At 43.0% G+C, this 15,973-nt stretch overlaps 1 protein-coding gene across 1 annotated transcript in view; it reads right to left on the bottom strand.

The window, feature by feature from the left end:
- The window catches only part of Herc2 (HECT and RLD domain containing E3 ubiquitin protein ligase 2), a 161,150-nt gene that overhangs the window by 47,372 nt on the left and 97,805 nt on the right, over window positions 1–15,973 (bottom strand). Inside the window, exons 56-64 of the mRNA XM_041656580.1 lie at window positions 12,323–12,498; window positions 10,531–10,642; window positions 5,978–6,059; window positions 5,737–5,880; window positions 4,316–4,406; window positions 3,885–4,062; window positions 3,620–3,701; window positions 3,361–3,532; window positions 2,645–2,789 (exon numbers count right to left, since the gene is read on the bottom strand). Coding sequence (XP_041512514.1) covers window positions 2,645–2,789; window positions 3,361–3,532; window positions 3,620–3,701; window positions 3,885–4,062; window positions 4,316–4,406; window positions 5,737–5,880; window positions 5,978–6,059; window positions 10,531–10,642; window positions 12,323–12,498 — 1,182 coding nt within the window. The remainder of the gene's footprint in view (window positions 1–2,644; window positions 2,790–3,360; window positions 3,533–3,619; window positions 3,702–3,884; window positions 4,063–4,315; window positions 4,407–5,736; window positions 5,881–5,977; window positions 6,060–10,530; window positions 10,643–12,322; window positions 12,499–15,973) is intronic.

The raw sequence follows: 15,973 nt of genomic DNA, 5'->3' as shown, positions 1-15,973 counted from the left end.
GTGGGGGACGCAGCCCTGCCGCCCCCTATTACTACACTCATTTTTCTTTCTTTTTTTTTTCTTTTTTTTGGTTTTTCAAGACAGGGTTTCTCTGTAGCTTTGGTGCCCATCCCGGAACTAGCTCTTGTAGAACAGGCTGGCCTCGAACTCCCAGAGATCCACCTGCCTCTGCCTCCTGAGTGCTGGGATTAAAGGCATGCGCCACCACCGCCCGGCTCATGCTCATTTTTCAAGTAATTTGGTGTTAGGTTTTACAGTTATAAAGCATAATTCACTTCGAACTAAACAATGTTAATTTTGTTTTCATAAACAAAATATGGCTCCATGAGCTAGTCATGGCATACTCTTCTTAAAACAACAAAATCAGCAATATCTACCAAATCCTATATTTCCAAAGTAAAGTAGATGTAGCCTCTATCATGTAAATATAGCTTCTCTTATGTAGGTATAGCCTCTATCATGTAAGTACAGCCTCTATTATGTAGATGCAGCCTCTATCATGTAAGTACAGCCTCTATTATGTAGGTGTAGCCTCTATCATGTAAGTACAGTCTCTATTATGTAGATGTAGCCTCTATCATATAAGTACAGCCTCTATTATGTAGGTGTAGCCTCTATCATGTAAGTACAGTCTCTATTATGTAGATGTAGCCTCTATCATATAAGTACAGCCTCTATTATGTAGGTGTAGCCTCTATCATATAAGTACAGTCTCTATTATGTAGATGTAGCCTCTATCATATAAGTACAGCCTCTCTTATGTAAGTATAGCTTCTATCAAGCATCAGGTTCCCCCCCCCCAAAGTAAAAGCTGCTAATAGCTTAGGGGTGGGAGTATTTTCAATAATTTTTATATTCTAGCATGGACTTCAAAATGTAAAGGATGGTTTGCCAAGACCCACCCCCCCAAAACCTGTGCTGACAGTTAAGCAATACACCAGTAAACAAGATGAACTCTGCTCCACCTTAACAGCTCTCCAATAGTTGGTGCAAAACAGATTACAGTTTTGGAGCATGAATTTTAAATTACTTAAATAAGGTCAAAACAAGTATTTATTAATCAGAATGGAAACCATTACAGCCAAAAGACACATTTTTGCCAATGAAAAATAAGTTTATTTGTTCATGTATTATAAAAATCTAAGCTGCAAGATTCAGCAGGTTCTTAGAAAGCATTAGCTGCACCCTGTTTGGTGTAGTTTTCTCTGCACCTATTGGTTGTAGAAGTGTTTTCCCTGCAAGACGTTTGAAGCTGTGGCAGGTGGGCAGTGAGAGGTCTGGTGGATGAGGCAAAAGATCACAGCCCAGCTAGTTAAACCTTTGAATCACTGGCTGAACAGACAATTCATCCTACTGGTTTGCTGAACATACTTCTCAGGTGCAATGGTTTGGGCAAGATTCAGAAAGCAATAATGGATCACACTCGCAACACACCAACAACTACCATGGTCTTTCTCTGTTTTGTTTTATGTTTGTTTTGTTTAGGAAAGTACTCTGGAGTTTCTTCTCTAACTACCAAGCAAGTCACTGATGGCTGTCCTACACAATCCACCTTTTATCGCACATCACAATCTAATCAAGAAATAATTCCATTACTCATAGATGAAGATGACAGAATGAAACAATAGTTCTTTCTTTCTGTGCAGCTCACGAAGCACCCACTTCTGGGAAGTTCTTCACTTTCCAGTTTGCTCCAAATACTGAACGACTGTTGAACATCCAAGCTGAGTTAGCTGGCAACACCCGTGAAGCTCTATGATCAGCCTCCACAATGTGGTTCCTGTCAACTCCTGAGGCTCAACCACTGTGCTTCCCCTATTGAGGCTCTCGTCTCGTTTGTCAAACATCTTGAGCCACCACTGCATTGTCTATCTGTTAATAGTTCCTGGGCCAGACACAATGCTGGTTTTGTGAACTGCCACCATTGCTTTGAGTCACTCTGAACACGAGTAAGAAAATCACTAAAACTTGGTTTTGTCTAGTATCATTTCAATAGTATAAAATAAACGGCAAGTGTAAGTCATCATATATCTACACGCCCACCCACCCCCCCACACACACATACATATATGTATAGGTGTATGGAGAGAGAGGTAAAATGATGTATGATAGGGATCGTTGAGATGGCTCAGCATTAAGTCCTTGTGGACAAGCCTCTGACACTCACATGGTGAGAGAACAACTCTAGAAAGTTGTCCTCTGATTATACATGTGTGCACACAGACAGACAGACAGACAGACAGACATAAACACCCACAGATAAAATAGTTGTAAAAAAAAGTAAGAATCATGTATAATAAACATAATAAACTTATTTAGGAATATATTTCAGTATCAAATGGCAAATTTCAACACAAAAACCGTGATTACTTTTGCACTAACCTAATATTAAACTCACCCAAGCATTTCAGGAGTCAAAGGGATATTTGTTATTTTTATTTTCTTGGCGTGGCATGCTGAAAATGTGACCCGGGCTGGCCCACAAGAACTCACTACATAACCTAGGCTGGCCTGCAACTAGCTTTTCTCCGGCCCCAGACTTCCGAAGGCTGGGTTTTAGCAAGTACTCCAGTCTGGACAAGACAAGCACTACAACCAGCCAAGCACTCCTAGAGGGCCCTTACCACAGGCCACTGAGTCTCACCTGTCCCGAGTCTGTGACCGCCAGACAGTGCAGGGCTCCCACCGCCACATGCACGATCTTCTTCCCTCTCAGTCCCTCCACCACTTGTGGCTTCCGCACGTGCACATCCGAGCCGTGGCCCAGTCTGAAGTAGTCCCCTTTCCCCCTGGGGACAAACCAGCAGTTCCAGGATCACTACATGGTTACAGTCTGGCAATGCTACAGGAAAACTTTCACGACCACACACCCTCTAGAGTGGAGTGATAACATCACACAGAATATATACCACAATCCAAATTAGCGCAGACTACTTGGCAGGGAAGACCTCTCGTGGTGTCATGTGTCACATAAGAACTCAGTTACACTGCCAACCCCCATCCCAAGCGCTATCTGGGATGTCTTTTCAAGTTGCTAACTGCCTGACATGACATAAGGAAGTTAAAAGTCTGCTTTGTTGTCCTTACTTCATGTAGCTTCCAGTATAATGTAACTCACATTTTTTTTAAAGCTATATAAACCTCACACAAACTGGGTGAAACTGTCTATAGATTTCTTTACAAAATGAACTGTAAGATCTTTCTTTTTCATAATTTTATCAGTAATCTCAATTCAACATAGATTTTTTTTTTTCACAAAAAGATGCCAAATGAGTAAGAAAGTAACAGTTTTACAAGCAGCCAAGGCTGGGCACAAGGCAACGCCAGGGCTCTCCAAACAGTCTGAGGAAGCTTACATACCACGTCCACACCACTCCTGACTTGGTGAGTGCCAAGGAAAACTGAGCTCCGCACTCAATCTGGCACACGCCTTGGCCGTTTAGTCTCTCGATGTTCTGGGGGATGTTACAACCTTCACTTCCCCCTCGGCCCAACTTTCCAAAATCACCATCACCCCAGGAAAACACCAAACCTAGGTTTAAAAAGCAAACACCTCAGGTAAATTCTTAGAATTTACATCCCTACCCAGAGGACACTCAGCATCACAACCAGCTCCTACCTTCATCAGTGAGAGCCAGTGTCTGTGCATCTCGGCTTCCACATGCAACCTGGATTACTCTGTGACCAAGAAGGACTTTCACCTACTCGATTACAAAGGTAAAAACAGAATGAAGCACGGGAACAGGGAAAGCAATGGGAATTTTTCCACAGACTGAAAGTCAGCATATTGTTCGTGTCTTTAAAAACCCAGACTTGAGGCTTATCTTCACTTGAAAAAACAAAGTGAAAAAGCTTTTATAAGCAATGAAAATATGCATAATCACCATTTTGGGCTTCAGCTGTGTGGTATTATCACCGTGTCCCAAGCGGCCATACTCTCCTAGGCCCCAGGTGTACAGCTCCCCGCTGGACGTCAGGGCTGCACTGTGAGAACTGCCGCAGGCTATGTCCCTGATGCGCTTGGTTTTCAGGGCCTCGATCAGCCTTGGCTTGTCACAGTTCCTAGGGCAAGAGTAAAGTACACTCCTTACCAAGCTTCTTTTCAGAGACAGCCCATCTTTGATCAACAAAAAATATACCTCACCCTAACTGTCAAACCTTAAAAAGAGAGTGTATCCATCCACATTTTTTAATATTAATATTTATATCAATAAATAACTTCTATCAATAATTTTCTGTAAACAACTGTGAAAATACCCTATTATTACTAGCTAAGAGTTTCTTAGGAATGAGCAAGATTGAGGAAGAGTCTTACATTCTGCTGAAGTGTCCAAGTTTCCCATCATCACCTTCGCCCCATGAGAACACTTTCCCATCCACTGTTAAGGCTGTAGCGTGCCGGCCACCTGCAACATTCACACAGAGGAAGGTTGTCAACACGTAATGTATAACGAGTTCACCGTGTGGTATCTACTCTGCCTGGCATACAGTGGCATGTGCTCGATGTGTATGTGTTAGCTAAATGAGTAACAGAACCATCACCACAGTTATCATAGAAAGCTTTCTGGGTGACATATATGTAAAATAAATGAACTTTTAGTAAACTAAAAATTGTTAAAAATATTTAACCTGAAAAGAAGCAAAATAATAATGACTGTTCATGTAAAGTCTATTACTTTAAATATATAAGAAGTCCAAACTAAGATAAGGAGTAAAGAAAGGAAAACATCATCAAGCAGACTGTCAAACACCTTGACAAGAGCTCCACCACGTGTCCCGGCAGAGGACTATCTGAACAAGCCCCATGCGGCAGCTAAGACACTGTACCCGCTCTTCTGAAAGCACATCAGCTGTGCTGTTCCCTGACACTCTCCCAGCCCAGCACTCTGCCTCACGTTACAGGCGTGAGCTCTAGCTGTATAATCAGGGACGGATCTACAAACCACTGAGATCCAAGGCAGAGCAGACAGGGCTCCCGGCAGCAGGGACTCAGCAACAGACAACTCCATATACTATCAGGGGCAACAAGTCCAGCTCTAGAGAAGGGCTGCACAGGCTAGAGTACTACAGCCACCTTACCACAGCAACAGGCCGGAAGGGCCAGTGCTTTTCACAGGCAGATAGATGCCTTACAGACGGGCTCAGACCCTATCAGGAGCTTAACAGGGGAGAAGAGTAAGTTCTTGTTTTGCACATAGGTCCTCTGGAATCCTAACCAGTACAAGTGAATTGAGCTTAGTATCCAGAGGCTCCATCTCTTGGGACCTGGCACTGTGTTCAGAACATTTCAGTAATGCCAAAGCGGAAGCTGAGGGACAGCAGTGAACTTGCTTAAAAACCACTTTTCTCACACTGAGAATTCATTGGTGCTCTGGGGCATCTCATGGGAGCCACTGAGTTTTCACAGTAAGATACCCTATTTAAGCGACAGAACTTTACAGTTTCATAGCTAAAAAGTGCAGGGCCTGACAGACACAAGCGCTCCAGGATTGAGCACAAATCCTCTGAGAGGTACAACACACACCTGAAATGCCAACAATGGTGGCTTCCAAAAAGCTTTATTAAGTACTAATAACTAATCTTAGACTGAGTCACATCATCCACCTCTTTCTTCAGAGTAGTTAACTAAAATTTGAAAAAGAACACAAGGATACTTCAGAGAGTTCCTGAAGGGCTTGAAACACTTGCAAAGCAAGAGGCACATCAGGCCCTTGTGCACTGGTGCCAGGCTCGTACCTGAGTGGACCGCTACCTTCTTGACCACGTAGCTGCTGAGGGCTGTGATCTGCCGAGGAATAGGGACCGTCCCGCTGGACATACCCAGCCCCAGCCGGCCGTTTGTGGCTTCTCCACAGGAGTACACCTTCCCTTCCACAGTCACTGCAAGGAGCAGTCAGAAGTCTCAGCTCTCACAACATAAAGGCCACATTGTTTAATGTGTGTCCGATATAACTTACCAATACTAAAATAATCATACCTGCAAACAAACTCTTAGATCCACCAGCCACCTGAACCACATTCAGAGCGGACAGAGTCTCAGAGAATGAAGGTACCTTGATCTGGAAGAGGATTTTTTAAAGCAAAGGAAGAAAAAAAGAATGTTTATACTTTTTCACTCCTTAAGTGATCTTAACAGATGATATACAGAATTGCTGTCAGTCTGTGATTACCTTAACCACAAGAGTCCTTAGCTCTTAAAAGTACAAACTAAAGTGTTTTAGAGATAAAAGAATACAATTAGATTTACGTATAGTGAGTCTGCAGTATAGAAACACAATTAGATCAGGGGCTGGGGAGAAGACTCAGTAAAGGACTCGCCATGCAAGGATGAGGATTTGAGTCCAATTCAAAGTTCAATAAAAGAACCAAGTGTGGTGTGATGCGGAATGCTCTTCTGTATGCTGCGAATATATGTTGCCTTTATTGGTTGATGAATAAAGCTGCTTTGGCCTATGGCAGGGAAGAATACAGATAGACGGGAAAGCCAAACTGAATAGGCGGGAAGGCGCAGTCTGGGCAATTCCAGGAGCTGCTGGAGGAGTAAGATGCCAGAGCATTACCAGTAAGCCATGGGGCACGTGGCAATACAGATTAATGAAAATGGGTTGATTTAAATGTAAGAGCTAGCTAGTAAAAGCCTAAGTCATTGGTCAAACTTTTATAATTAATATTAAGCCTCGAACTGGCAGGCAGGAGAGAAACCTCCAGTTGTGGTGCTATCCAGTGCTTGTACTCTCAATGCTGGAGAAGAAAGGCAGCTGTCCTGTGCTTGCTCATTGTTGGGAAAGAAAGGTGGCTAGATCCTTTGGAGCTTGCTGGTCAGCCAACCTAGCCTAAGGAATGAGTTTGGGACTAATGGAAGCATATGGTGCCTAAGGAACTGCCACATGCATGAAAACATACAAAGAGTGGCCAGTTGTGGACAACACTTGGGGTCTGAAATGAGGACGTGAGAATTCACAACTCTGAACCTGTCCACCTTGGTACCTGTGAACAATTCTATACTGAAAGGTCTAAGAAGAAATAAGCATGCCATGACCTGAGGACAACATGCCCCACCAGTTCATGTGTTTGAACATTTACTCTCCAGTTCGGTACTATTCTGGAGAACTGGAGACTCTGCAGCAAGGGGGAGTTAGGTGGAAGAAATGAGGGTTGGCCTGGAGGGTTACAGCACCACAGACTGCTTGTAGTCTTCTCTCTGCTTCCTGGTCTGCTCAGATGCAATAAGTAAGCTGCTGACAGATTGTGTTCCTCTCGAAATGTGGACCGAAGCACGCCTGTCTTCATGGGAGTGCTTCTTTGAGGTATTCTGTCACAGCCTTGCTCACTCTGACTGTGACTCACATACATACAAAACTGTGCTAATTGGACATGGTGTGGCACATCTTTAATCTCAAAAGTCTGGTAAGCAGAGGCAGATGAGAATCTCTGTGAGTATAGGGCAGCCCAGACTGCAGGCTTAGAGGCAGGCAGGCGGCAGGCAGGCAGGCAGGCAGGAAGGCAGGCAGGAAGGCAGGCAGGAAGAAGGCAGGAAGAAGGCAGGAAGGCGGCAGGAAGGCGGCAGGAAGAAGGCAGGAAGGCAGGAAGAAGGCAGGAAGAAGGCAGGAAGAAGGCAGGAAGAAGGCAGGAAGGCAGGAAGAAGGCAGGAAGAAGGCAGGAAGAAGGCAGGAAGAAGGCAGGAAGAAGGCAGGAAGAAGGCAGGAAGAAGGCAGGAAGAAGGCAGGAAGAAGGCAGGAAGAAGGCAGGAAGAAGGCAGGAAAAAGGCAGGAAGAAGGCAGGAAGGCAGGAAGAAGGCAGGAAGGCAGGAAGGCCGCAGGAAGAAGGCAGGAAGGCAGCAGGAAGAAGGCAGGAAGAAGGCAGGAAGAAGGCAGGAAGGCAGGAAGAAGGCAGGAAGAAGGCAGGAAGGCAGGAAGAAGGCAGGAAGGCAGCAGGAAGAAGGCAGGAAGAAGGCAGGAAGAAGGCAGGAAGAAGGCAGGAAGAAGGCAGGAAGAAGGCAGGAAGGCAGGAAGAAGGCAGGAAGGCAGGAAGAAGGCAGGAAGAAGGCAGGAAGAAGGCAGGAAGGCAGGAAGAAGGCAGGAAGGCGGCAGGAAGAAGGCAGGAAGGCGGCAGGAAGGCGGCAGGAAGAAGGCAGGAAGGCAGGAAGAAGGCAGGAAGGCAGGAAGAAGGCAGGAAGAAGGCAGGAAGAAGGCAGGAAGAAGGCAGGAAGGCAGGAAGAAGGCAGGAAGAAGGCAGGAAGAAGGCAGGAAGAAGGCAGGAAGAAGGCAGGAAGAAGGCAGGAAGGCAGGAAGAAGGCAGGAAGGCAGCAGGAAGAAGGCAGGAAGAAGGCAGGAAGAAGGCAGGAAGAAGGCAGGAAGAAGGCAGGAAGAAGGCAGGAAGGCAGGAAGAAGGCAGGAAGGCAGGAAGAAGGCAGGAAGAAGGCAGGAAGAAGGCAGGAAGGCAGGAAGAAGGCAGGAAGGCGGCAGGAAGAAGGCAGGAAGGCGGCAGGAAGAAGGCAGGAAGGCAGGAAGAAGGCAGGAAGAAGGCAGGAAGAAGGCAGGAAGAAGGCAGGAAGGCAGGAAGGCGGCAGGAAGGCGGCAGGAAGAAGGCAGGAAGAAGGCAGGAAGAAGGCAGGAAGGCAGGAAGAAGGCAGGAAGGCAGGAAGGCAGGAAGGCAGGAAGGCAGGAAGGCAGGAAGGAAGGAAGGAAGGAAGGAAATAAATTACATGTTTCTGCTTTTCACTGTGATAGATGTGGTTAAAATTAAAAATCCTGCCTAAGAAACCCTGTATTATTATATGGTGATTTGTTTTGCATTATGAATGGACTATCACCTGGAAGTGTGAGGTAAAAAAGGCTTTGGTCCAGATAAGACCTATACCTAACCATCAACATACCCATACATATACCTGATCTATACCTAACCATCAATATACCTATACCTATACCTATCAGTGACCACTACAAAATGGGGATCTGTGACCTCACGACATGTCATTTAAGGCTGCCTAAATAACAATATAAATTAGTTCAAGTAAGTGAGTTCCAGCAATCTCTGCTTCCCAACAATACCGGTGACAGAGACACATAATTGATGCTGTCACCACAGAGACTAAAAAGAACAGATCTCATCTGGTGAAGTTGTCCCCTAATACTAAAAATTAGAGTAAGTTGGTGATGTGGGAGTGTCATATATCAATCTGTTGATTTCATTGGTTAAGCAATAAAGAAACTGCTTGGCCCTGATAGGTTAAAACATAGGTGGGAGGAGTAAACAGAACAGAATGCTGGGAGGAAGAGGAAGTGAGCTCAGAGACGCTATGCTTCCCCTCTCTGGGCCAGATGCCATGAAGCAAGCTGCCAGGTCAGACATGCTGAATCTTTCCCGGTAAGACTGATGCTACACGGATTATTAGAGATGGGTTGATCGGGATATGAGAATTAGCCTGTAAGGGCTAGAGTTAGTGGGCCAAGCAGTGTTTAAAAGAATACAGTGTCCTTGTAATTATTTCGAGGCATAAGCAAGCCAGGCGGCCGGGGTGCTGGGGACACAGCCCCGCCGCTCTTATTACAACAAGTTGGGTTTTTTGGACCTCATCAAACAAGATACAATGTACAATTAATTCAATCCTAATTCAAATGCATTATTTGTTATAGTTACTCTATTTTTTTATTTGGAAAATGTCACCTTTTTTGTGAGTAAGCACTTTAAAAATTAGCCTTTAACCCAACTATTTGTGAAATCAAGTATAAGCATAGAAGCAAATGTTTGGTTTTTCAAGACACGGAAAACCTTTAAAGCCTGTCCTGGAACTTGCTCTCTAGACCAGGCTGGTCTCGAATTCACAGAGATTCACCTGCCTCCACCTCCTGAGTACTGGGATTAAAGGTGTGTGCCACCACTGCCCAGCAGTCTCAGGATTAATCAACAGTGAAAGGAGGGATTGGGTGGAGAGGAGTGAGGGGAAACCATGATCAGGATGCAAAAATGAATGAATGAATGAATGATAAATGAATGATAAATGAATGAATGAATGAATGAATGGGTAAAAGGAGGAGGAAGGGGAAACCATGATCAGGATACAAAAATGAATGAGTGAGGGCTAGAGAGATGGCTCAGTGGTTAAGAGCGCTGCTTGCTCTTCCAAAGATCCTGAGTTCAATTCCCAGCAACCACATGGTGGCTCACAACCATCTGTAATGAGATCTGGTGCCCTCTTCTGGTCTGCAGGCATACATGCAGAATACTAAGAATACTGTATACATAATAAATAAATAAATCTTTAAAAAAATGAGTGAGTGAGTCAATGAATGTGTGTGTCTCTACCCACACCCACTCCACAATGACAAGCGTGCACACTCAGATCTATTGTCCCATGTCTCTGTGCTCACAAAGCATTCTCTCCATACAACTGTATATAAAGGAGAGAAGCTGCTCACAAAGTCTGAACTCAGAACCCACATCTAGAAAGAGGGTTAAAGAGCCTGCCTAGCTGAGCCTCAGGCACAAGCCACAAGCACTGCCATCAGCCACAGGGAACGGGGTAGGTACCTTAGAGCCTTTGAGCCCACCCAGCTGGTCCTTGTCATTCAGGCCCCACACAAACACTTTGGTTCTTATTGTAGCTGTTGACTCCAACCCGGCAGTCTTCTTTCTAATGAGACTAGACAGGGAACAAAGGTAGAAACAAAGCATTTAAAACATGAAAGAGTTTTAAATAACAAGTAAGGAGTCCATCTCAAAGCTTTGCTTTAGCACATGAAACCACCAGTCTGTATATAACAAGTGCTCCAGAGGACCGGCATTTCCACAGACATGGATGACAGCTGCAGATTATCACTGTATGTTTCAGTACAGTAAACATTTACAGGTTAGTCTGTTTTCTTTCTGTACATTTGCTTGTTTTGGAGATGGGGTCTGACTATGTAGCCCCATCTGGCACGGAACTCACTAGCTGGACTAGGCTGTTCTTTAAACTCACAGAGATCTACCCACCTCAACTTCCTGGGTGCTAGGATTATAGATGTGTACCACCACACCCAGTAACGTGTTATCTATTAAGAGCAGAATTTATTATTTGAACCTTGTACTTTTGTTGGAGAACATTCTGGTATCAGATAATTCGGTCATTCCTGCACCGTAAGATCCCATGAGGCAAAACATCTATAATCCAGTGCATATCTGCTTTCTTCCTAAACACAAGTTAAACATAACACTGCTTCCTGATTCAGAACAAGTCCTAGTGCTCAACAGTGTGCCCAGTGAGCACAAATGGACCTGAAAGCCCTTGGGGAAATGACCTAACAGGTTCCACCCAGAAGTGGCCTTGTTGCATTTTGTATTTTGGGAGGGGGATGGGGAGAGGAGGGTCCGTACCTAAACATGTATGTGGTCATTTTATTTCTCAAAGATAGAATTAAACAGATTTAACTATGTGGTATTAGAAGTATTCTAATATACATCAAAGCAATATGCTACTTTCTTCCTTGACATCCTCTGCCTACAACACAAGCTGGAAAGGCCAGGATGGAGGGGTTCTGCCATGACTGCATTCCTGGGTTGCTATATGCCTTGCTGATCCCATCTCCTGACCTGTCCCTGGTGGGAGCCACAGTACTCCAGTTCTCTACCTGATTAATGCTCGCAGTGCACAGGACAAGGTTAAGATGGCCTCGGCTGGTACTTTAATGCCAAGTGCTAAAATCCTGCTTCTTTTACTTGTTTTTGTAATCCATTTTTACAAGGAATGGAAGATTCTGGGTTTTAGAAACTACTCTTTATATAAACAGATCTTTTATAGAAAAAAAATGTTACGTAGCAATAAATATTTACTTTAGGGGATCAAAATCCCATGGTATGGAAATAAAAAATGTAGAAAAGCTGACTTATCTGATAAGAGGCAAAGTAGAACAAATTTATATACAAAGTATCAAATTATCATGGAACATAATTTTGGTCAAATATATGGCTGGGAAACAAATACTGACATTCAGAATATTCAATGAGTGGTACAATGTTAAGTACTGAATGGTCAGCTAAATATAACCACCTGCAATTTGGGTGTTGGTTCTTATAGAAAATCATGATCTAGCACAGAAAACAAAAGGAAGCTACAGGGATTTAAATCAAAACAGGAACAGAATGTTTCAGATTAAAAACAAAAGTAAGCTTTTTTTCCCCAATCTTCTCTCTAATGGTCATTTTTTTGAAATGTGCATTTTTTATGTTTTATTTTCTTGCAAGATAATTATTTTTGACAACTCGACTAAGCATCCTAGTAGGCACGATTCACAATCTGGGGATGGTACAGAAGGCAGCCAGTCCCAGAGGAAGAAGCTCTCACCTCCCAGTGCTGCCTTTGTCATCCTCCTCCTCCTCGTTATCTGAAGCCAGAAAAGGAACCGCTGCCAAATCCTCCTCCTCAGCCCGGATGCGTCCCAGCAGGATGAGACCGTGGATTTTGCAATCAATCCCTGAGCTCCTGCACTGTTTTATTGCGATCTCAATGTACCTGTGATACTGGATGAGAAAATGACAAGTTACAGATGCTTCAGACTCAGAAGACAGACACTGACATTGACATTCTGGAAAGATTGCAGGTTACAAACTGCATCTGTGATTTCACCAGTCTGGGTAGAAAAAGGCAAGATAAAAGAAGAAATCAAAGAATAAAATGGAGAAATAACATAAAGAACTACAGAAAACAGGAAGAAGACAGAGTGGGATTTCATTTCCTGCCCCCAAAGAAGCCAGTTGGTTCATCTGACCACACCAAGGAGCATGGTCAGGGCTGAATCCTGCCAGCAAGTGCCCTGACGGGACTCCTAGCTCCCAGGGAAAGCATGAGAGCTGCCAGGACAGACAAGTGTGAGCTGCTGGAAATTCAAACTGGAGTCAGAACATCAAGCTAACTAGACCTCGGGAAATTACACCCTACAAAGAGGTGGAAGAACCTGAAACTGAACGCTTTCAACACTTAAAATCCTCCTTCCCCACCACTGCCTGGAGGAGTAACAGGCAATCTCACAGCCAGGCAGTGTAGAAGTGGAAAGAAGGCCAGAGACTGAGCCAAATCTGTGCCTGACCGGAAAAGAAGAGTAGGGATTGTGGAGTTGAGAAATCACACACAACAAGTGAATCAGACCCAGGGAAGGGGCTGTAAAACCCGGAGCATGGTACAGCATCCGGCCGGAAGCACCAAATGCCAAGCTAGACTGTGTAGAGGGCCAGAAGCACGGGTGCGGGTATAAAGTTAAGATCTGTGACAGCCCCAGCCAGGCCACAGCAAGGAGGAGGTACAGGGGCTCCATGGAGTTGGTGGCAGACCCTGATGCACACAACACAGGGACAGGCTCTCCCCTCCCAGGGTCCAGAAGCACTCCTGAGACAACAGTATCTCTTCTCTTTTATCCAGTATGGCTTTTTATCAGTAATCTTTTGATTTTAGCAACCTATTTTATATACATACATCTTTTTTCATTTTAAGAATTTCATTCTTCCATATTCATACTTTTGTACCTTAAGTAGTCGATTAATATGCTATGGTTTATATCGTTTTGGAAAAGGCTCTTAGATCCATGTCTCATTTCTCTAAATCTAATATACATTGTTTTCTACTGTTTTTTTTAAACCTCTAACCCACATACTTTCCTTCTTACTCTATTTTTCACCACAGTTCCTTCACTGACTACTTAAAATACTGATACTCTTAATCCCTGTGAGTTTGCAACATTTCCCCCAACCAGAAGGCTAGTGTCCCTGTCTCCAAATCTTATAGGGACAAGTAAGGGACACAGAACTCACTCCTGCAGCTAACACTAGTACTACTGTCCAAACATCACAAATGTTACTGCAGCCAGTTTCCCCCTGAATATAAACCCAAGTGAAGACAACCCACATGACTGAATTCATATGAAATAAAAGCGAGAAAACTATCAACCCAAACCCAAACACACACACACGATGGATGGATGGATGGATGGATGGATGGATGGATGGATGGAAGATAGATAGATAGATAGATAGACGGACGGACGATAGGATAGATGTGATAAAGCACAGAGGGTCACTATATGCTAATAAAGAGAACAATTCAAGAGGACACAACTATTTTTTAATTTTTTAAGTAAAAATTTATAGGTAAGTATTTAATACCCAGAATCTTGGGGCTCCAAATTCTATAAAATACTGAGAAAGTGGATTTAACAGGTATCTACTGAATATTCCTGCCATTCTCTAAAAATTGATGTTACAGGCAGACAGAGAGCAGAAATAATCCCTGAATGTGGTGGGAAAAACACACCCCACAGTGACCCTTAGAAAACACACAAATACTTTAAGACTAGACAATACATTTTAAATGAACAGTGACTCACTGAAGAAATGGGGAAGGAAATTTTCAAGCTCCTACAAGGGTACAATGTTCCATTACCCATGGGATAACCTGAAAAAGAAATTACTAAAACAGGCACCAATGAAACCCACAAGATCATTAGAGAAAACTTTGAAAATGTGTGTTCCAAGTTTGGATATCAAGAAGAAAAAATTTCTAAGTGCATATATATGACCTACAGGAATTAAATCTACAGGATGTAAACAATATAAACAAATTCATAACTTTAAAAGAGTAGAAGCGGTACATAAGTGACCACAATGAAAAGCCCAGAACTGGATGAGTTTACTGATGAATAGTAGCAAATATTTAAAGGAAATCTGACACCCATCAACATTTATGAACATTTCACAAAACAAAAGGGGAAGGTATAGTATCAATTTTATCTTACTAAATCACTATCACCTTGATATCAAACCAAAGGAACCATGATTAATTTCTTTATCAACAGATATAAAAACACCTTTGTAAACTGAAGGCGAAATCACATTAATAAGATTATATGCCTTGATCAAGGTGGTTTCCTTCCAGAGATGAAAGGTTGGTTCAATATATGCAACTCAATCAACATAATATAACATATTAATAGACTTAAGGACAGAAACCACATTGTCATCTCAATAAATACAGAGAAGGCAATTTACAGAGTTGAACTAAAGATAAAAGTTCTTGAAGAAATTAGGAATAAATGGAACAGACCCCAATATAGTAATATTGGCTATTAGATACGGCAAACTTAGAGTCAACAGCGTACTAACTGGGGAAAACTGACATCTCCTCTACAATTGGAACAAGACAAGAGAACCTGCTTCCTCCATTCTTATAAAATATGGTGTTCATCATCTCAGCTATTGCAACGAGAAAGAAATAAAAAGGGATTAAAAACTGGAAATATTAATTTGCAGATGGCAAGACTCTATACTTAAGACACAGTGAGTCTAATAGGAAACTAGAAGATCTGGTAAATGCAGTATACAAAATGATAACACAAATAGTAATAGCTTTTATATATACAGCAATAGTAAACTTGCTGAGAAAGGAACTCAAAAGAAAAAATCCTGAATACCATATTTTCTTAAAAGAGGGAGAGAAAGAATCTAGGAATAAACACACCCAGGCTCCTGTCTTGGCAGAGCTAATGTCATAAAGACAGCTCTGTCACCAAGAATAATTAACAGGTTCAATATAAGCTTCTTCAAAACTGCAATGATGTATTAACTGAAGAAGAAATAAATCTTAAACTCATATGGAAATATGAAAACAAACTGGGTAGCCAAAGTAATTCTATGCGGAAAGAACGCTGCCAGATGCATCATAATATATGACCTCAAATTATTCTACAGAGCACTACAGTGACGAAATCCACATGGTCCTGGTACAAAAACAAACATGCTGACAAACAAAACAGAACAGAGAACTCAGAAATAAATGCACACCGCTATTTTTCAAAAAACGGTGTCAAAAACAAACACCGAAAAAAAAAACTTAGTAAACAGAGGATTGACACAACTAGATGCCCACCTGCAGAAGAATGAGATCTTTATCGCTCACCCTACACGAAACTTAAAGTGAACAGGAGAGCAACTGGAAACACTGAAATGG

Source organism: Microtus oregoni, unplaced genomic scaffold, assembly GCF_018167655.1.
Source record: "Microtus oregoni isolate MIOR12 unplaced genomic scaffold, Mior012 000000F_ref0000247, whole genome shotgun sequence".
Classification (NCBI taxonomy): domain Eukaryota; kingdom Metazoa; phylum Chordata; class Mammalia; order Rodentia; family Cricetidae; genus Microtus; species Microtus oregoni.
Note: the sequence above shows the minus strand (reverse complement) of the source record. Positions and strands in the feature narration are given on the sequence as shown.